This window comes from Balaenoptera borealis (genome assembly GCF_965194805.1).
Source record: "Balaenoptera borealis genome assembly, chromosome: 3".
In the NCBI taxonomy this organism is placed as follows: domain Eukaryota; kingdom Metazoa; phylum Chordata; class Mammalia; order Artiodactyla; family Balaenopteridae; genus Balaenoptera; species Balaenoptera borealis.
The window spans coordinates 147,122,494-147,145,083 of record NC_138866.1 but is presented as its reverse complement, the minus strand read 5'-3'; the positions used below and the strand labels follow the sequence as shown (position 1 = coordinate 147,145,083).

The 22,590-nt window shown below is 49.0% G+C and overlaps 1 protein-coding gene and 1 pseudogene across 2 annotated transcripts in view; one reads left to right on the top strand and one right to left on the bottom strand.

The window, feature by feature from the left end:
- The window catches only part of AP3S2 (adaptor related protein complex 3 subunit sigma 2), a 53,875-nt gene extending 48,819 nt beyond the window's left edge, over positions 1-5,056 (top strand). Inside the window, exons 5-6 of the mRNA XM_082388428.1 lie at positions 2,361-2,468; positions 4,078-5,056. Coding sequence (XP_082244554.1) covers positions 2,361-2,468; positions 4,078-4,206 — 237 coding nt within the window. The 3' untranslated portion in view covers positions 4,207-5,056. The remainder of the gene's footprint in view (positions 1-2,360; positions 2,469-4,077) is intronic.
- A 1,265-nt stretch (positions 5,057-6,321) lies between these two features.
- Positions 6,322-22,387, bottom strand: LOC309626971 (large ribosomal subunit protein P1 pseudogene; annotated as a pseudogene). Its single transcript has one exon. The product of its transcript is annotated as a large ribosomal subunit protein P1 pseudogene (transcript).
- Between the last annotated feature and the right edge of the window lie 203 nt (positions 22,388-22,590).

Here is a 22,590-nt window from a genome sequence, read left to right as displayed (position 1 = left end):
CCATTAAACAACACTCCCCGTTCCCTCCTCCCCTCAGTCCCTGGCAACCACCATTCTACTTTCTACCTCTATGATTTTGACTATTAGGTACCTTATATAAATGGAGTTATACTGTATTTGTCCTTTTATGTCTGGCTTATTTCACTTAGCATAATATCCTCAAGGTTCATCCATGTTGTAGCATGTTTCAAAATTTTCTTCCGTTGTAATGCTGAATAATATTCCATTGCATGTATATGCCACATTTTGTTTATCTCTTCATCCATTGATGGACACTTGGGTTGCTTCCTACTTTTGGCTATTGTGAATAATGCTGCTATGAAGATAGGTATACAAATATCTCTTTGAATCCTCCTTTTCACTTCTTTTGGGTATAAACCCAGAAGTAACATGGTAATTCTATTTTAAATTTTTTAGGGAAACACCATACTATTTTTGGAAGGCTATTTCTTGATGGGGAAGTATAAACAGTGTAGTCCCCCAGGGCATAATTTTAAAACCAGTCTTGTTTAACATTTTGTAAATTACCTGTATATGAGAATTTCACTATTAAATCGCCATTACGTATAGATAATGAAATAGTTCATATTGTGTAAAATTTTAAAACACCTCATGTGAGTGTATATGTAGACATAAAAGTGGTTAATAAGGCTTAATTAATGTAGGCAAACATATTTTATTTGTATTTGAATGTATGCTTTATTACACTCCCTCCTCGAGGTCAGAAGAAATACCCTAGTTACATCTGTTAGTGTATTCCCCTCACTTATTATGGGCAAAATATGGAGAACTGATGTGTCAGAAAACTTCATGTGTCAAAAATACATATGCACAAACTTGCTGACATGTCTTTTTTCTTGACTGTCCATAGCCTGTGGAGTATATTGGCCCTCAAATCCTCCATAGTTTAGTCTGGACTCTACGCCAGTGGGGTCTCAACTGAAGACAGTTTTTCCCCCTGGAGACATTTGATCATGTGTGGAGACATTTTTGTTGTCACAGCTGAAGGAGTGCTACTGGAATCTAGTGAGCAGAGCCAGGGATACTGCTAAACATGCTGCGATGCATGGGACAGCTCCCCACAACAGAAAACCCTTCAGCCCCAGATGGCAATAGTGCCCAAGTTGAGAGACCTTGCCTTAGAACCAAACTACCTTCTCATCATCGTCCTCGGCCTCTCTTTTGCATAAACCTGACCTTTTGGCTAGACCCGGGTGCTCCTCAGACCATACACCAGCTGAATTGCTTCCTCCAGTGCCTTTCACCTGAAATCCTCCTCCCTGCTTCTCTGATGGCAGACCCAGCTTCAGTTCTCTCACTGTCTCGGTAAAACTGGCTCTGGTCTCTCTAGCCACTGCTCTCTTCCTTCTCTGACCTCCTGTAAGACTATCCCACTAATCTGGCACTTGGTTAACAATACAAAGTGGTACTTGCTCTCTTTCCAACTTAATTGAAAGTACTTTGAAGGCCATGTCGATAGGACTTGATTTGAAATATGAAATACTACCCCTTACATACCCCAGTGGGCACCTTGACCCACCTGGGGCCTCCCATGGCAGCTTTCCTGCCACTGTGGGATTGAGTGGTTTAGTCAGCACAATACTTGGCTGTCACAGCAGTCTGAGACTCAGCTTTGTTGGGAGAAGTACTAGCTAGATGGAAGGCCCATGTGTGAGCCTCATGACCAGAAAAATATTCACCCTGAACATGGTTTCTTATCTAAAGCTGGAAGATATGGGATGAGGACGGGTGCCAAGAAATGGGCCTATTTTGCCTCCAGCGGAGCACAGACTGGAGGATCTTATGAAGCCTGGGGGATAACATTTCACATGGAAATGTGCGTGGACAGGAATTGTTCTGTCATAGCTGGACTGACTTAATGCCAGTCGGTGTTTATGATGATAACACTAGTAATGAAAGGCATCATTATTTATTTAGAACCCAATGTGTGCCAGGCACAGGGTAGGTGCTTCACACAGGTCATCTCCTTCAGCCTTCACCACAATCCTGGAAGGAAGCTGAAGCACTGAAAGGATGATTTGCCCAAGGTCACCCAGCTAATAACAAAGAGCGGAGCTGAAATTTAAACACAGTCTGACTTCAAATGAAGCCTCTGCTCTCAGCCACCACCTTGAGGGTAGCCAGGCCCTTCTGCACTGCTTTTGGAAGAGATTTGTGTCTTGATATGCCGAGATATGGGGGAAATCCCCCGTGGTCTCTGAGGCATTTGTTGTGAATCAGGTGCCAGTGTCAAGTATGACCACCCTGCTGCTGCAGGAAAGCCCACGAGGTTTCCTTCGGGTCCACACCGTCACTCCCACAAAGGCCTCTAACCCTTCTTATTTTTGTTTCCCTTTCAGGTGCACTACATTCTTCAGGAGGTGGTGATGGGTGGGATGGTGTTGGAAACAAACATGAATGAAATCGTGGCTCAGATTGAAGCTCAGAACAGGCTGGAGAAATCCGAGGTGAGATGCAGCTGTAATTTTGCCCTGGCTGGTTAGAGAAGACGTGGGCAGAAGGAGGAATGGCTAATGTGCGGTTTTGGGTTGCTGTGGAACCTTAGCAGTGTTTTCTACTTCATCCTCTTTCTTCCTTGAGTCCATCGAAACTCATTGGTTTGAAGGCCAGCCCTGAAGATTAAAAAGGTAAGAAAAAGGCTAAAAGTGTGAATGGAAAAGCCAGGTGGCACGGGAAGGCAAACAGCTTCTGGCTTGGGAGGTTATGGCCCATGTTTGTGGTTTCTAATTCCTCCTTCAAAGCCACGTGTTCCCTGGAGGGACCCAGAATCCCCTTCTCTGATTCCAGTGTGGTTTCCTAGTTTGTGTGCCTATGAGTCTGGTCTCCCAGCAGGCACTTCTTGTGGTTTCAGACCTCAGAGTTGCCAATTTCCTTATTTCCAGTTAGCCTTATAAAGAGCTACAGTAGAGTTTGGGCTGGGTTTGAAAATAGCGTACCCAGGTCCACCCCCACATAGTGCTGAGTTTGATACAAATGCTCACAGTAAATTCCCATCCTTTTCCCCTGAGGTCTCTCCATCGCCTTCGCCAGCCTTGCCAGGGAGTAGAGGTTACAGGCATACACCTTCACACGTGGCAGAACAAGCAGAACAAATTACCTCTTCAATTATCTAAGTGTCTTAAAGAGCTTCATTGCTTTGTGTAACGGAACTTGATCTTGCGAAACCAGGAATGCTTCCTGTGAGGACTGGCAGTCCTGCTGAAGAAGCTTTTCCAGACCGCAGCTATTGTGGCAACTATAGTTCTCTTAGAAATGTAGGCTGGGAAGCTTCCAGAAATAGTAAGTGAGTCAGAGGCAAGGGGTTTCGAAACTAGAAGCAATGGAGACTTGCTGGGCGAGGGTGGGATTGGAGTCAGGATCCTGAAAGTAGTCAAGAAGGACGAAACGGTTTTGAGAACATCCTCGTCGACTTCTCCCCTTCTCTGCACACCGGGGCCAAGCCTGGAGAGTGAGGGCTGACCGCAGGCACCTTTCCTCTCTGGTGTTCCCAGACCTGTGTCTGTGGGTACACTCCACCTCCTACGTGTCCTTCCTCCCGTCTTGTGGCCACATGACATTTCCAAAGCCAGCTCTTGTCCATTTCATGGTATTAGTTGGCAAGCGGTTGTCCTAAGCTGTGACATTCCTTTTCCCTTTAAGAATTTCCCTGTGACTGCCCTCCTTTGTAAGAGTCTTCAGTCTCTTGAGGAAAGGGTTTTGTTTTATTTTGTTTCATAACCCTGTTGCTGAATATGACTTGGTTAAACTTCCTTGGTTATTTCAACAGGCATCTATTGAACACCTACTGTGTGCCAGGCACTGTTGGCACTGGGGCTATAAAACTGCATAAGACACAACCCACCTTTAGGAGTGCAGTTTGGGTCCCTGTACTATGGAACCCACTAACCTAAAGATTGTTGTGTTGGCCACCTTTGAGGCATAAGGAGGGAAAAATCAAAATGTGCATTGCATGTGCTCGGTCTGGACATTTTCTAGCCCTCTTTCACTTGTTTTTATTTAAGCCTTAAGCAGATGACACTGAGGGTTTCTCTCATACCCACCTTCACATCTCCTCAGGGTGGCCTTTCAGCAGCGCCCGCCCGGGCCGTGTCCGCTGTGAAAAACATCAACCTGCCGGAGATGCCTCGGAATATCAACATCGGCGATCTCAACATCAAAGTCCCCAACCTGTCCCAGTTTGTCTGAGAGTGGAAGATGGCTGAACTGAGTCCTTGGAACCAGCAAAGCCGAGCCAGTCCTGCAGCAAAACCCGCTCTGCGCCCTAGAGGAGTCCAGCCTCAGGCCGTGGCCCCTGCTGTCCCGAAGCAGGAAGGAGTCCTGTGTCCACTGGCAGCCTGTGCTTGCTTCTCACATGTGCGGCCTTGCCCATCTCTTGTACACACAGCCACTGCAGATGTGAGGGGCCCTGGCTTCCTCAGTGGGGGTCAGGTGCCCAAGCCACTCGCCCCCTTTACCTGCCACGTGCAGCCACGCCCAGGGATTGCAGACTGTAGTGAGAGGCCCCCCTGCTCCCAGAACCCCACCACGAGGATGTTCTGTGGCGCGAGTCTTCAACCTTAGCACCACGAGGCTCCCTGAGGTCCTGTAGCATTGACTTTCCTGGTGAGGTGCCATAGCTAGAAAAGGGCTGACCCTCTAGATTTGGGGATGTGGTGAGTGGCAAACAAGGGCAGGATGCTGTGAGATCCACAGTTGCCTACTGACTCTACTAGAGTTGGCACACCCAGAATCCTTTTGTATAGCCATGCTGTCTCATCACCACCTCCTGCGGCATACACTCCCCATTGCCACAGTCCTGGCCCTGCTCTCCCAGGTGTTTATGTGCAGGACACAATCCAAATCATAAGCCTCTTGTTTGCCTGCCCCCCACATTTCTGCCAATAGGGAGGGCACCCCCACATAGCCAGAGGGGTCCCCCTCAAAGGGGAGGGGCCCTGTGTCTGTAGAAAGCAAAGCTGACAACATGTGGAACATCTAAGAATTATGACTCTTCCAGGTTTAAAATACATTCTCCTTCCGAGGAGCAGACGGGTCAGTTGCTGTGTTATGAATGATGAGTCTTCTTTGTACAGGAAACCCAGTGCTGTCTACACCAGCTTCTGGAGCATGAGAGCCTGAGCTGGGGTCATGTGTTCTGGACCTGGCACAGGGGAAGGCTGGGGACACGGGCAGCCTGCTGGCTGAGACCAGTGGAAGTGCAGCATCTTCTCCCCAGTGTGCGAGGGGTCCCTGCGTGAGCTCACTCTGGGCACGCCCTGTTCCCCTCAGATGACAGTCCTCTAGAGCTAGCTGTGGAAACCTGTAAGTGTTTACGTTCGGTAAGAGCCTTTCTTCCTGTGGTTAACTTAGAGCTGAAGCTGCTCCCCGAAGTAGTGCCTCTTACTCCTGCGCTGCCTCGGGGCCAGGTCTCAGGTATGATGTTGAGCTGCCTTGAGATTAGGGAGCTCGCTGCACCATCATGGTAAAGTCTCCCAGCCTGGGGACTTTTCGTGCCTGCCGGCCAGTGGCCCAAACTGTTTCCTCAGGCCTCCTGATGCTGTCGCAGAGTCCGTCTGAGATGGTGCCCAACAGGACCATGGTCAGGATCATGTCTTTTCCCACTTTGAACAGTGCTTCCTGTGGTTGGTGCCCTTTGCTCCCTGTAGCCTCTTAACCTCAGTCTTTTGGAACATCTCTGATAACCTCAGAGATGGGTAGTGTTGATCAGAATGTAGGCCCTCTTATGTTGGAGGAGGGAAATGTAGGTTTATATATCTATCTGATGTTAAAACCTCTCATATTCTTTTAAAGAGTTTAATTTTTATTTTTAACAGACATTTCAGTATATTCACATCCCTCTCACTTTGCTGAAAGTGATATAGGAACAAAGAAGGAAAACGATATTTATTTTGCACCTCCTGTAAGGTGGCATGAGCGAGATCCTTCCACAATCCTTACAACAGACACTGTTATCTCCATTTTGCAAGTCAAGAAAGTAAGACTCAGAGAGGTCAAGTAACCTGCTTTAGGTCACATGGGCTAAGAATTGAGACTGTCTGTCTGCCTAAATCCACAGTTCATTATTTTTCACTGCTCAAGATGGCTTCTCCCAATTTTATTTTCTTTCTTATGGGTAAGGAAACCTCAAAAAGTTTAGGTAGCTTCTCAGAAACTGTGGTAAAAACCAGCTTGGGAGCCAGTGACAGCATCAAAGAGTGTGAGCTGGGGGGTCCTCCACATGCCTCCATTGAACTGGTGAGGAAGCAGAAACCCAGAGTGTTTAGTGTTGTGTCAAGGGTCACAGAGCTAGAACCAAGTCAGTTTTCTTTTTTCTTTTTTTAAAATTTTTATTGGAGTAGAGTTGATTTACAATGTTGTATTAGTTTCAGGTGTGCAGCAAAGTGAATCAGTTATACATATACATATCAAGTTGTTTTTCTTGAGTTCGTCTCATGGCTTATCGCATTGCTGCCACATGTCCTGGATTTTCTGGAATAGTCTTTGAATGTTTTGCCTGCCAGAAACCAATGATTCCCAAAAGCCACTGACCGGGCCTAGAGACTCCAGCAGTGGGCATCCCAACATCATCCCTCATACTGCTTCTAAAAATGACATAAAACTTGAGCCTGGTCTTTTGTTTGGAACACTTGATCCCTTTGGATGAGCCACAGTAATTGTTCATTAACTACTTGAGGTTGCCTGCAAATCCAGCTACCTTTCTTGCTTGTTATCAGCAAAGCCATAAACTTTTTTGAAAAATAAGAGGAAATCCTCATTGGCCTTTTTTTGGAGAGGGATACAAACACTGCTGCTGAGAGACGTCGGTTATGAAAATAGGGGCTAGGTTTGAATTTGGGAGCCCTTGGCCCTGGATGGTTTACAATGAGGATTTCCTGAAGTGGTACAGAATACTGGGTTTTCAATGTTCACTGCCACTGACAAAAATCTAATATTCCTCCATTATGCAATTTCTCAGTGCTTGGTGGATGCCAGGCTCAGTTCTGGGCACTGAAGGTTGTGAGCAGTGAGGTCCTGCCTCCTGCAGCTGTCTCTGCTGTGCATCTCTGAGTGCTCAGGTCGCATCTGACTGGCAGCCTGAATTTGTGGAGACTAGAGTCAGTGACTTTGTGTTTTATGGAATATTTAAAGGACAGTAACCCGTTTCCCAACCCCAGCTGACCCCATCATGCTCTGCTGTCTATGCTCCAAACAGCCTGTCTTCAAGCTGCTAGAACAAAAATGCCATAGATTGGGTGGCTTAAATAACAAACATTTCTCACAGTTCTGCAGGCTGGTCAAGACCAATGTGCCAGCAGATTTGGTGCCTAGTGCGGGCCTACTTCCTGTTTCACAGAGGGCCATATTCTTGCTGTGTCCTGAAATAATGAAGAGAAAGCTCTGGGCTCTTCATCCCCTTATAAGGGTGTCAATCCCACCATGGGGTCTCCACCCCTGTGACCTCATCCAAACCTAATTACCTCTCAAAGGTCCCATCTCCAACTACCATCACATTGGGGATTGGATGTCAACATATGAATTTGGGACACAAACATTCAGTCCATACGTACCCACCTTTCTGCTAGGCCTGGTCATGGCCCTGTGCTTGTCACATTAAGGATTAAGTCAGCTATCTCGAGTCTTCTCAAGTCCCTGTTATTCAGGCCTCTGCCACTTACAGAGCCAGCCTTTCCTCCCCACTACCTCCACCTCCATGGAGCCAACCTAGGGAAGACCTCTCGGGCCCCAGCTTCACCAGGAAAGAAACCAGGGGAGTATGGCTGAAACCAGGCTGCTGGCTAAGTCCTGTCTCGTGGACCAGTCTTTAGTAGGCGATTTCCTTAGTGTGGTCCATGGGTTTCCAAATAGGATGCAGCAGTGATCAGTGCCTGAAGATAAAGATCAAGAGAGAGTGTGATAACCAGGACAAGAGCCAATGAGGTATGGGAGTCACCTGGGGTGGGGTGGGGATGTCGTCTCCTAGCAAACATCCTGGTCTTCAGCTTCCCGAGTCTCCTGCCCTACCCATCTCCTTGTGGTCATCGGGAGCCTGGTGTCCACATACCTGTGTGTACCAGAACGTGGCCTGTGCCCGCAGGTGGACAAATGGCTGATCTCATGGTTAAAATGTTGCCCACTGGGGAGCACTGGAGGATGCTACACCTGCGATGTCTGGCAGCAGTTGGCAGGTAGACAGGCCTCCTATAAGGCAGTAGTTCCATGGAAATGATTAATCTTTTCCAGAAGACTGTTCAAGTTCTTTCCTATTTCAATGAGTTAATGTTTTGAAAAGGAAATTCACGTGGTTCAAAATTTAAGGTAACAAAAGGCTGTTCAGCTAGACTCTCACCCTGTTCCCCCAAACCACGGAGCACCCACCCCCATCCCTGGCAGCAACAAGTGTTTCCAATTTAAAAGATTAAGAAACAAAGCCCCTGGATTTTTATTACTGAAACTGAGAGAGTGTACTTTCCTCAAAGAGTTCTGTTCCATTTGACCTTGGTGGTTGACCTCAGTCCACTACAGTCCTGCCGTCCTCTGTAGAGGGAGAGGCCTCCCAGACCACCCCGTCCTTGCTCTGCCTCTCTGTTTTCCATGGCACTCTGATGTCCTGTGTGTTTGAGTTGTAGTTTTTATCTCCCCTACTAGGATGTACGCCCCTCAAAGGCAGGGATTTGTCTCTCCTGTTCAGTGCTGTGCCCCAGCTGCTATGACCAGTGCCTGGTATGTACTGCTCAATAAATAACTATTGAATGAGTGAATAGTTGAGACAAATGGTAACTCATTCTAACAGCAACTTGTAGCTTATGCTCTCCAGGGCCCTATACTCAGTCAGCATTTGGGGAAAGAACCTGGGTAATGGCATTGGGAACAGCCTATAGGGAGGGACCAGGTGATGGCCTGTGGAGGATGAGGGAGAGGAGAAAGGCAAAGCTGATGACAGTGGAGCCCACGTGACCAGAGGACCAGCGAGGGAGAAAGACCAGAGGGTGGGTGTGGACATGTGACACGAGTTGCCTGAGAGTATCTGGGGCAGATGTCCACCAGCCAGCTGGGAACCTGGGAGTGGGCAGAGAGGAAATGAATGTCCATCCCAGAGAGATGGTGGTTGAAGCCATGTGGGCGAGCTATGTGGCCAAGAGGACTCAGCCTGTGGGCAGAGAAAGGGAGATGAGAGTCTAGACAGAGGGGCAACTTCAAGTCGACGGAGGACTTTCAGTGGGAAGGGCCCCTGCTGAGAGGCCAAGGGGTGGGACTTAGAAGAGATGACGTTGCTTGGTCTTGCCATTGCTCCTCCACCCCAAGCCCTCTAAGTGAGGCAGCGAAATGAGGGAACTTGGAAGGGGTGGTTCTAGCCTAGTGGTGGGGTGGGTCTCACCCACAAGGTGGTTGTATAAGAGTGTGTGTCACAAGCTAGCTCTGATGTACAGAGCCTTCGGAAGGTCAGTGACCACATTCATAAAGGGGTACCAATAACTCCTGCCTTAGGGCGCTGTTTGAGGGTTAACAGAATTGATGAAGACCACAAGGGACTCCATAAACACTGGCTGCTGTCATCATTGGGATTTTTGCAGAGGGAATGGGAGCTGAAGTAGATGCAGTTAGCTGGGAGAGGTTTGGTGGTGCTGGGAAGGAGAGACGGACGTCTGTAGTGCTCAAGTCCTGGCAGAAGGCCTCAAAGGTGGGGCTGCAGAGGGATGATGGGGACAGTGGATGCTGGCCTGGCCCCACCAGTGACCCATATCTAGAGGCCACTGGTGGATAAAGCTGTAGGGGAAGTGGTGGAATTTCTGGAAAGTGAAGCTTCCCTTACAGTGAGGAGGTTGAAGACATAGAAGAGCGAGCTTGGGATTGGTAGGACCGGAAGCGTGGGGGACAGAGCCTAGAACTCCCTTCCCCCAGAGTCAGGGGGAAACGGAGAGGTCCCAAAGACACAGTGGGAGGAGTCAGCATTTGGCCAGGACAGGGGTGAGGGCCTCTGGCCAAGCAGGCCTGGCCGAGGGTTGGGTTCCTATAGGGACTCCATGCTTCCTGTGAGAAATGGGATCTTTAGGCTTTCTCAAGACCAAACCTTACATTTTTTTTCAACTCTGATATCAGCCTGGCCTGAGGGCACTTGGGTATAGGGGTGCCCTCCCCTCCCACCTAGGATTGGACCACACTTTCAAGAGGGCAGGTTGGGGGTTATTTTCTGTATTGGTGATGATGAATGCCCTTTACAAACCCATGGGATAAAGGCACAGCTGAAATGACAGAAAAGAGGAGGTACAGGTAAATATTTATTCATTTATTATTTTAAGAGTTCAGCTATTGAACATGTTACAAAAGAGGTTCAGTCAAAAAGCCCAAAGCCCATGTCATCATCAGACTCCTCAGAGTCTTCTTTCTTTGCTGCCACTGTCTTTTCAGCTGGGGCAGCAGTGGTGGAGGCGGCAGGACCTCCTGCTGGTGCCGCCCCAGCTGATGGGCAGGCCCACCAGCCCCTGCCTTGCAGATGAGGCACCCGATGTTGACATTGGCCAGAGCCTTTGCACACAATCCTGGCCAGAAAAGGTCAACATTTACACCAGCTGTTTAATGAGGGCGTTTATCCTCCGTGCCTATCACCTCATAGTTGTGCAAGATGAGGGCCGAGTAGATGCAGGTGAGCTCCGAGATGGAGGCCATGGTACAAGCGAATGAGAGGCGTTGCGTGGTGCTAGTCGCCGGATGAAGTGAGGGCCTCACCCCAATGCGACCCAAGCTTCCTCAGAGGGACTGAACACCCTAGCGGCAGCTGAGGAGAGGGAGCCAGGTGAATTTTTCAAAGACTGGGATCCATTGACTCCCCAGGCTCAGGTGATATTCAAAATATTTACCAACAGGTCTGTCTCAGGCACCGACAAGTGGAGGTACCAGATGGGGGCTTGGGGATGTTACTGGTGGTCCATGATGCTTCTGCCACCAGGCCCTACCTCTCCTGTGGTAACAGAGAGGAGAACCCAGGAGGTTGCCACACCTGCAGCTGCTGCAGTTCGCTCCTGTGCTGGCCTGGGTAGGACCCTGTTGATGGCAACTGAGGCTTGGTGAGTCAGTGTGCCTCTTCCCGCTGGGGCCCTGAGGTGGGAGGGGCAAGGAGCTTCCTCGTACCCCATCCCTAGACCCTTACAAGCTGAAAGTGAAACTGGAGGCCAAGAGACACAAGCCCAGGGCATGCCCACCTCAGAAGATCACCGCCTTTGCCCTGGGCAGCCTGGCACTGAAGCTTTCCTCCAACCTCCCAGTTCTGAGCCCTTGGCACTGGTCGCCCTTCCCTTGACCCCTCTCCAAGCCTCCGTGTGGCTCCCCAGCTGGCCGCGGGCCACACAAATCTTACTCTGGCTGGCAGGCCTGAGGTCGCTGCATGCCAAAGATGGCAATATGTACAGCCTGGAAGGTAATCCTTTCTTGCTAGGAAAGTGCTTCTCTAACTGAGGCAAGCTAGGATTTGAACTGCTAACTGCTAAGCCAGCTTTTCTGGAACTCCTTTTGTGTGTCTGGGAGGTACAGCTAGCTGGTCCACGAGGAGGTGGCTCCCGTTCAGATGCTGGACTGTGCACTCTGGGGTGTTTTCTGCTGAAATTCCCTCTCGTTTTTTGATGAGTTTCCCAGCCTCTACCTGCCTCTTCTCCACCAACTGGGGCCTACCTGGGCCCTATGAAGTGCCAACCAACCCATCAGCTGTTTATTGTGCACGATGATGTTACAAGATTGGAAGGAAATCCCTGGGTCCCAGGTCTGTGCCAAACAGGCAAGTGATACAGTGATGCTACCTGGCATTGCGCTGTGCCTGGCACAGGTTGGTGGCCCGCAGCGGGCCGTCCTTTCAGGCCTCTCCCTGAGCCGCAGTGCTCAGGGTTACAACCCTTTCCTATCAGGTCGCCCACTCCCAGCTCCAGCCCAGACCTGGTGAGCTGCTCTTGGCTCCCGTGGCCCCAGAAAGGCCTCAGACTCCAGGCCGGGCCGGGCCCTGGCCCTGGCCATCCCCTCTGCCTGTCTTCAGGTCTTTCTCACTCGCTCGCTTCAGGAGAGTCTCTGCACAAATGTCGCTGTCAGAGGACTTCCCTGCCCTTTACTATTTCTCATGGCACTTATCACCTGACGTGATAGTGTTTGTAATGTCAAACTCTGTTCTTTTCACTATTTTTTGCTGCTGTTTTGCTGTGCCTAGCACAGTGCCTGACCCACTTTAGCTGTCAGGTAAATAAATGATTGTTCATGAATGAATGAATGAATGAACAATTCTACTGTTCCCCTCTCAACATGCATGGAGCTCCACACCTACTCCAGGCTTGAGGGCAGGAAGCTCTGTGGGGTGGGAGTCATGGGGCCTGGCTTCTCAATTCACTGCATGAGCCTGAATGAGTCATGTAGCTGCCTACTTCTAGTTGTAGGAATAGTGTATGAGAACGCACTTATCATAGAGACATAAAGCCCTGAATGGGATATAAACTTGGTTTGAATCCTGGCTCCACCACCTGCTAGCTGTGTGGCCTTGGGCAACATCCCTAACCTCTCTGTGCTTCCGTTTCCTCATCTGTGAAATGGGAGTAAAACAGCTTCCTTGACTCAGTCAAGGTTCTTGGTTGCAAACAATAGCACCAACCCAGAAGCTTACTAAAGGGCCATAGGGAAGCTCTCACGCTCAATGGAAAGGTGGAAAGCCCAAAACAAAGCTGTCCAGGACACAAGGAAAAATATTCTCTGGAGCACGCCACCAGCACTGCCAACACTGGACCCCAGGGCCACAGACCCTGCTGGCCTTCCCTGAATAGATAGACTCCTAGGCAGTGCCTCTGATTGGTGAAGCTTAGGTCCAGGGGCCAGGGCAGCAAGTAGAGGAGGCTGGCCCCAGCATCACACAGTGAGGAGCTTGCCAAGCAGGGAAGAGACGCCTGTCCACCACATCACATGCAGAGGGTTGTCCTGAGGATTAGAGTTAATCCAGAACCTCGAACACAGCTAGTGGGAAACCTGGTGGAATCCGCTGGAGTTAGTACATGCTTATCCTATGACTCAGTGATGTCAAACTAGTGTGCGTGTCTGGAAGACGGGGACAAAAATGTTAACAGCAGCACTATGTGTAATCACCAAAAACTGGGAACAGCCAGATGCCCATCAAGAATGGAATACATGAATAAATAAGTACCCTGGACTACTACACAGCCACGAGAAAGAGCAAACTACAACTACATGTAACAACGTGGAAAAATCTAACAAACACAACACCAGGCATAAGAAGCCAGGCAGAAAACCATGTAGGTTGTATGGTTTCATTTATTTGCACTTCAAACACAGGCAAAGTGAATGCATGATTTTAGAAGCTGGGGTAGTGGGTGTCCTCCTAGAACGACAGAGAAGAAGGGGCAGGAGTGGGGCTCCTTGTGCTGAGAAAGCTCACTTTCTTGATCTGGGTGCTGGTTTCACAGTGTGTTCACTTTGTGAACCTTCATTGAGTTCTTCATTTATGATTTTGTATTTTTCTCTAGGCTTGTTATACTTCAATTAAAAAATCACTTACGGGTTTAAGAAAAAAGAAAGAAAGAATTTGTCTCTGGGAAGCACTGGGGATAGTGCCCATGGTATGAGGTGAATAAATGTTAGGTCGTTGTTGTTACCGTCGTCCTTGTCACTGGTTGGTCTCTCTCCCACCCCACACACCCCATCCTCACACACCGTCCTCCCAGGCTGGAAGAGACCCCTGTGTTCTCAACCCTCAAATGCATTCAGTAGGCAGAGCTGGTGCTGCAAGCACGGGGGTCCTGAGCTCATTTGTGAGTGGTGGGGAAGACCTCCTGGCTCAGCACAACCCATTCGCTCATCAAGGAATTAGCCACTTACTGCAGGGGCTGGGAGGCCAGAGAGAGTGAGAACTGGGCAAACAAAGGGCCTGCAAGTAGCTGAGGACAGGAGTGGAGACAGATCAGGGAGGTGATGGAGAGCTGGGGCCTTGGAGTCAGGGAATGTGTTGGAGCCCATCCTGAGGACAATAGGAAGCCAGGGAAGGAGTGGTCTGTGTGTGCATGTGTTGGGCATGGGGGAGGTGTATGTGTCCAGTTTTGCTCTGGCTTTAGTGAGGAGAATGGATGAAAAGGGAGAAAAAAACATTCCAGGAGTCCAATTAGGAAGCCTTTGGTGGTGACCAGGTCAGGGTGAGACCATGGAGGTGGAGAGAATTGGAGGATTCATGGGGCATTCTAGGATTAGAACTGATAGGACTTGGGGATCGTCATCCAGCGTGGAGGGAAGCATGGGGATGGGTGAGGCAGGCGATGACCAGGGGCTTGAGTAGCCCCACAGATGATAGGCCTTGCTCTGTCTGGCACCATGGAGGAGCTGGATTTGGAGTGAGTGTAAGTTAGATTTGGGGAGCAGAGTCAGAAGAGACTGAGACGCAGTGGGCAATGCCTGTGGAGGGTGGGCTTGTGGGAGGGAAGGGAAGCCGTGTGCATAGAGAACCCCTGGCTTACAGGGACACTGCCCAGTTTAGGCAGCCAGCTCAGAGGAGAGGCCCAGATTGGGAGAGTGCGGGCCATGGAACCAGGGTTTCTGGGGCTCAGTGAGAAGGGGGGGAAGGGCTGACAGGGGGATGGGATGGGTGCACAGAGTGAGCTGGGGCCAAGGATGACAGAGATGTGGGGCCTGGTGGGCTTAGCTAGTCTCTAAATTTCCAAATCAATGAGGTGGGCACTGGTGAATGGGAGGACCCTGACCCTTGAGAAGGAGAGCACCCAGCCCAGGGTGGTGGTGCATCAGGGGACATCAGGCTAGATCGCGTGTGTGGAGCCTCTGCATGATCTCCAACTAGAACAATATCAACGATAATAGTGAAAGTGGCTCTGGTAGACATTATTACTGTTCAAAATATCTATTGCCTCTCCCTGGGGGAGCATGACACTTCCCATACCTTTGACATCAGGCTTGGCTACCTGACTTGCTTTGGTCAATAACCTGAGCATGAGTGAGGTGTGCCACTTCTAAAAAGAAACTTCAGGAGTCATGGTGCTGCCACGTTCATTCTTATCTCTGCCAGGAGACCTGCAGTGTCCCAGATAAGGGCTGCTCCTTCAACCTGGGTCTTGGAGTGGAGCTGACTTAGTGCAGAGCTGCATGACAGACATGTAATGTGAGTCAGAAATAAACCTTGTTGTAAGATGCTAAAATCTGGGGGCTGTTTGTTGCTGCAGTATAGCATAGCCTCAGCTGACTGCTACAGCAGCTCGTGGATTTGGAGTGTGTACTCTGCACCAGGCACAAATGATTCCATTTGTATAAAATTCTAGAAAACATAAACTCATCTATAGTGACAAAAAGCAGATCAGTGGCTGCCTGGGAACCGGGTGGGAAAGAGGGGGGCAAGAAGGAGGGATTACAAAGGGCATGAGAAAACTTTTGAGGTGACAGATATGTTCATTATCTTAAGTGTGGAGATGGTTACATGACTGTATATACGTGTCAGATCTTACAGACTTTAAATATGTACAGTTTATTGTATGTCCAGTATACCTCAATAAACAGTTTTTATAGAAAACTCAACTCTGTTAGACTAGAATTCTAATAAAATTCTTATCCTTATTTTACAGATGACGAAAATGAACCTCTTTGGGATAAAATTACTTGCTGAGGGTCACTCAGTTCTTAAAGGCTGGATCCAGAATCTGAACCAGGTGTGCCTGAATTCAAAACCTGTGCCTTTTAACCCCAAAGGAGTTTGAGTGGCAGGCCAAGGGTCCAGGGGTGAGGGCCCCCAGGCATGAATATGGGCTACATATGGAACCCCAGAGACAGCACCTGCTTAAACACAGTGTTCCCCAAGAGTCACCTTGTTGGGGGAGAGGAGGTGGGCAGATGCCAGGCCCCACGGTTTTCAGAGCAGCCCCACGTCTCCTGGAAGAGTAGGCACAGCATGGCAGCAGTGGGGTTCTGGAGCCAGCTGGTACCCACATGGGAGAGCCGGCTGTTAAAATTTCAGGAATTTCACGAATCAGTTGCTAAACATAGCCATTATTAAAAATTAAATCATATATGCTTACCATTAAGCAAAATATGTAAAAAACAAAGATTATAATACTCAAAACTCATGGCCTCCTAATTACGTTCCCACTTCTGACTGGTATTTATGCTCTTGTGGTTCTGCACACCATTGTGTCTATTAAGGGGAGATGGTCTCTTCCCAGCTCCGCCTCCTGTGGTAGCTTGAATTCGGACTGGTGGGATTATTTACACCATGGAGATGGGAAAAATGCTAAATCAGTGCTAACCCCTCAAGCCCACCCCCTGCGGATTGTTAAACATTTAATCATCACATCACTGAGCCCTAGGGTCTTGGGCAGGAGGCTCAGATCTGGGGCTGAAGGGAGAGGCAAGTACAGACAGAGGCTGGAGGCCCGGGGCTGCCTATAATGACGGTGATAAAATGGCTAGCCTGATTCGACCCTAGCTGCCTGACAAGTTTTTTGTGAATTCCCTCCCTTAATCCTCACCACAACCCTGAGAGGTAAAGTGCTATTACTACCTGCAGATGAGGAAGCCGAGAAGATATAATACTTGCCCAGAGTTGCTCAGCTAGTAAGCGTCACAGGCAGGATTACAAAGCCTGACCCTTAACTGCTACTGTCCACACACCCCCGCCCCCTGAAAGTAGCAGTGTTGGGACTCAGGGTCTGGTCTAACCTTTTCCTGAAACCTCCAGCCAGGCACAGGCTCCAGGTCCCTAGGAGCCTGGAGTAGGCTTCAGTGACCACTGGGCCCATGGTCCCAGTTCTCCTGTGGGCAGCCTGTCTTGGGGGCCACGTTTTGTGCAGAACTGAGTACCAGGGAGAGGACTGACCCGTTTCCCATGACCGAGGCCAAGGGCAGGCTGACCCCTTTCCAGAACAGTTTGCACCTCTCAGGGGCCCTGGAGCACTAGGGGACAAGCTGGGCTGGTGGAAGCCCTGAAGCCTCCTGAGGGCTCTGAAGAGGAGAAATTCCAGAGTGCCGCAGCCTGAGGGGCCTCTCAGATCCTCCTCTCAGATCTTCCTCTTCATATGTGAGGAAAGTGAAGGCTTGGGAGTGCACATGTCCCTGAGACTGAGAAGGGGCTGACTGTCCAGAGTCTGGAGTTTCAGAGAAGAGAGTTTTGGAAAAGGTCTCAGGCTGCCAGAGCAAGAGGAGGAAGCCCTGGGAGGCCAGAAGGTTGGAGCAGGTCTCCCAGGTGCCATGAAGGCAGTGCCCCGAGGGCCGGTGGGAAGGATGCCTGTGATTTTCTTTCTGATGCTGGAGGTGAGGGAGGCTGCAGTGCAGGGTTGGGGGTGACAGGTGGGTGTGCTTCAGGTGAGCCACATGGCAAGTGGACCAAGGCTGGCCTGGAAGAGATTGGGGAAGCTGAGGAGGGCCCCAGGGCCCTGCTGAGTGTAGTCGGTTGAATGGTGTCCCCCAAAAAGACATGTCCAAGTTCTAATCTCTGGAACCTGTGAATGTGACCTTATTTGGAAAAAGGGTGTTTGATGTAATTAAGTTAGGGCTCTGGAGATTAGATCATCTTGGATTATTCAGGTGAGCCCTAAATCCAATGACAAGTGTCCGTATAGGAGATACACAGAGACGAAGGCCACGTGACCCCAGGCAGAGATTGGAGTGATGCAGCCACAAGCCAAGGACCACCTGGAGCCACCGGAGGCTGGAAAAGCCACTGAAGCATCCTCCCCAGCACCTTTGGAGGGAGTACGGCCCTGCTGACACTGTGATTTCAGACTGGTGACTCTCCATACCAGTGTGAGAATACGTTTCTGTTGTTTTTGGCCACCCAGTTTGTGGAAGCCCTAGGAAACCCATCAGTGGGGGTGAAAACGGGCATGTTACAGAGATTCCTCCACTGCATGGGGCCGTGCCAGGCGGGAAAGGAGGCTCACAGGCTGGCAGGTGGAGTGCGGTGAGCTCAGGCTGGGTGGGCAGAAGGAAGGCCTGCAGAGGGGGATGGATGGAAAAGACTATGGGTGGGAGGTGGGGAGAAGCTTGGAGCTCTCAGGGGGATGGGAGAGCCAGGGTCCAGGAGGGGGCTCAAGAAAAGGGCAATTTCAGGAGATGGCAGGTCCTGGGAAGAGATGCGGGAGGGGTGGCCGAGAAGGCAGATGGGGAAACCCCCAGAGCTGAGACTTTCTAGACAAAGAGGCTGACATGCCCAGGGAGAGGCATGGCCAGAGGAGGCATGGGCTATGCCAAGTGGGTCAAAGACAAGCACTGCACTGATATCATCCACAAAGGAATCATTACTGAGGGCTCCTGCGGGCCAGACGTTGGTAAACGCCGTGCACAACCTTTCTCGAGTAACTCTCACAACAGCTCAACGAGGGTTTTTTCCCATTTTACAGGCGAGGAAGGCAAAGGCTGTGGGTAAGGTAGTTGCCCAGCTTGTAAGTGTCAGACCCTGACTGGAAGCCACGTGTCTGCCTGCAAAGCTGGCCTCCTTCTGAGCATCCTGCCCTGCCCTTGGGAGGCTCCTGGGGGCAGCCTGTGGCCAGTGCGTGGTTGGGTGGGGTGTGGAGGGAGCACTAGGATGGGAGCCGGCCCAGGGGAGCGGCGCTCACCCGCCTTCCTGCCCCGCCTGGCCTGTCCCTCCCTCTCACCCCGCCTCAGGGACCGCTGTCCCTCCCACTAGGCTCCCAGTCCATTCTGTCCCTTCCACGCCTGGGACCCCGCTGGGCTCAACTTCGCAACAACAACAGGCTCTTTCCCACTTCCGGCCTTGCCAAGAGAGTCAGCTCTAAAAGCTGCTCTTTGTCCTTTTTTTTTTTTTTTTTTCAAAAAATGTGTTTTCGATCAATTTTATAATAAAACCCAAACTGAATTCTTGAAAACAACAGCAATGAGAAATAATAAAAGAAAAAACTCTCAGCTCCAGGAAGTGCTGACTCTAGCACCATCCTCTCCAGCCCAAGCTGCAGTGCTGGTTCCCTTCCCTCTCTCCCCCAAAACCCTACCTCCACCCACCCATGCACAATTCCTGGTACCAAGCCTCCTAAATATCCCCTAGCCCCTTGGTCTCTGCCTGCTGCTGAGATCCTTCACCTCTGGAGAGGCTCTACGCCTCCCAACTGCTCTTCCAGCCTCCAGTCTGATTCCCCTCCACGCTGGTTCCCTCCATGCATGCTCTCCCCAGAGGCTCACTCTGAAAGACAAATCTGACTCCATCAGTGTCCTTTACTCAAAGTTCATAGAGTCTTAACTCCTTACCACGGCATTCAAGGCTCCAATGTCCAGTCCCTGCTCGCCCCAGCTTCATACCCAGCAGGCACCTGACCCCCTGCCTTTGCATATGCTGGTCCCTCTCTCTGCTTGGGACACCCTTCTTCCACCTGTCCACCAGGATAATTCAACTCAATCCTCAAGACTCAACCCAATTAGTTCCCTCTTTTGATGGCCCTCTCCTGCCCTCCCCAGGTAACAGAGTGGCCCTCCTCCCCACTGTCATGACAACTGGGTGGAACCTGGCTCATTCATTCATCTGATATGTGTCCATTCCCATGCTAGGCACTGGGGCACAGCAGAGAATAGTACTGGCCCAGCCTCTGCCCCAGTGGACATTACTATCCCTGCTGCTGTTGCCCAGGTAGACCGTGAGTCCCCCAGGACAGGTGCCACCTGCCTGCACAGAGACGAGCTTGGTGCCCACAGGCAGTGGGTGCTCCTTAAATGTTTGTTGACTGAATGACCAACCAGATGAGTGAGTGAATAACCTTAACCCCTTCCAGCTCCCCCTTCCCCAAAGCTTTTCTATCTCCTTTTCTTTTTTAAGTAGTATTTTAATGGTTTTGGTGGTGGTTGCTCCAAAAATAGTACAGATGTATGTTTGTTATAACAATTCAAAGAATGCACAGGTGTACAAGGAAAAAATGGTAGTCTCTCCCGGCCCTGCTCCCCCCAGCCCCTTGCATCAAGTCGACCTCACTGAGGCCGATGAGGTTAATCATTTGGCAGGTGCATTTCTACCACCCCAACACTCATGACTCTACACAAGTCTACATGCACCAAGAAAGTTCTTATGAAGATGAGTAATAGTAAATATATTACTTTGGCTCTTGCTTTTTTAACTTAAAAATATGCTAGGGACATCATTCCAAGGTCATATAAACAGAATTAACTTGATCTCTCCAACTGCTGTGTAATGTTCCCTGTGGATGTTTAATACTTTGTTTAAATGGTACTCTATGGACACTTTGGCCTTTTTTTTTTTTTTTTTTTTTTTCTGTAACAAGGAATGCTGCAATAAGCCTCCTCCTACACATCTTTGAGTTCTGGTTGGGTTTCTTCAGGGTTTAGGATAAAGCCCCCAAAGCAGAGTCACTGGGTCAAAGGGGATATGCATGTGAATTTTTAATAGGTCTTGCCATTTTACTTTCTCAAACAGAGCAATTCACAAGAGCTCCAGGAGTGTATGAAAATGTGAGTTCCCCATACCCTGGCCAATTCTAGGTGTTATCAATAGTCTAAACCTTTGCCCGTATCATGGGCAAAAAATGACATCTCATTGTTTTGAAATTGCATTTCCTGAATACAACTAAGGTGGAACATCTTTTCATGTGATGGTTGGCCTTTTTTATTTCCTCTTCTGTGAGTTTTTGCCAGTTTTCAATTAAAAAATCACCTTGAGGGAACTTTTTAAACATTATCGATATTAATTCTTTGTTGTATGTGTTGCAAATATTATAATCCCGTGTAATAATCGTCTTTTGCCATACAGAAGTTTGTATATGCTTAAATGATTTTTAACTCCTTATTACAGGAATTTGAAAACATACTCAAAAGTAATGAGAACGATATAAGGAACTCCCAGTGTACCTACCTCTGAGCTCCAACAGTGATGAAGATAAGGCTAATTTTCCCTCAGTATGAAGTTTCCCTATTGATGTTGCTTGTGGTGGCTTTTTTTGCAGAAAAAAAAATTTTTTTTTGTAGTCAAATTTATCAGTCTTTTCTTTTGAGGCTTCAGGTTTTGTATAGTATTTATAAAGGACTTCCCCACTCTGGGATTTAAAAAAATTCTCCCATGGTTTCATTCAGTAGTTATAAAACATGATTTGTTTTTCATGGTGGGATAGTATTTCATTATATGGGAAGACCATAATTTACTCAACCAATCACCTATAGCTGCATATTTGGGCTATTTCTGATTTTTCCTGAATTATAAATAATACAAGGCAGTAAAAGCCTTGTCCATAAATATTCTAGTTCATCAGGCTAAATTCCTGAAAGTGACCTTCATTTCCATCCCCAAACTGCCCTCCAGAAAGTCAGGCTGCATTTCTGCCACAGTGGCTTGTGTATTACTCTCAAAATGCCCTCAGAGCCTAAAGCAGAAAGGCAGGGACCCAGAATGGAAGATTCTCTCCTGGCCTGATTGAGCCTTTCTTTGGTTTGTCAGCCATAGAGAGGATTATGTCAAATATGCTAGAGGAGGGGGCCAGGCAGCATGAGACTGGAGGCCCAGAGTAGCTGCTAAGGTATCACTCAGAGCCAACTTTTACTTTACATACAATTCTATACTCCAATAAACTTGTGACCTTGCTTTTAAGAGCACAGGAACAAATGAGAAAGGGGAAGCAAGGCTGCTACTAAGAGCACCCTAGCCCACTTGTGCTGTTTCTAAAGGAAGAGCAAGTGCAAGTCAGTCAAAAAGCAACCACTTTGGACCATGGTGATGCAGTGCTAAACTGTCCCACAGATCCCAGTAATGGATGAGGGAGAGTCAGTTAGACTGGGTGATCTCTAAATTTGCTTCTAAACCTGAGATTCTGGAAGGTATCTTGAACTTTGTGGTAGGCAGAGTAATGCCCCCTCCCTGAAGATTCCCTTGACCTAATCCCTGGATTCTGTGAATATGCTTTGCTATGTGGCAAAGAGTAATTAAAATTGCTATCAGCTAACCTTAAAATAGGGAGATTATCTTGGATTATCAGGGTGGACACAATGTAATCACAAGGATCCTTAAAAGCAGATGCAAGAGGCCAAAGAAGAGTTAACACCAGAGTGACACAATGTCAGAAAGACTGGATGGGCCACTGCTGGCTTTGAAAATGGTAGGGGACCACAAGCCAAGGAATGTAGGCAGCCAGAAAAGGCAAAGAAATGGATGTTCTGTAGAGCCTCCAGAAGGAAGCCCTGTGGACACCCTTGAATATAGCCTAGTGAGATCCATCTTGGACTTGACTTACAAAACTGTAAGATAATAAGCGCGTTGTTTTAAGTTTGTGTTAATTTGTTACAGCAACCATAGGAACGGAATACAAATATCATCTGGTACTGCCCAGTAAAAAAGATACCCAGAGAAGAGGAGTGCCCTGCCGCTGGCCGCACAGCCGCTGGAAGCAACATACTCCTGGCTCTGGTCTTTTTTTTTTTTGCTAGGTCCTGCTGCTTCTCTGCCTTCTTAATGACGAGCCCCAGGTATCACGAAAGTTAAATTCTGTGCTGCCGACATTCAATTATCTGGAACAGCCATCTCCGGGGGATGCCCAGTTTATTTTTTTGAATGAGTGGGGCTCCCCCCACCCCCGGCGCCCCAACTCGAAGGGCGAGGCTTTGTGTCCCTCCCCC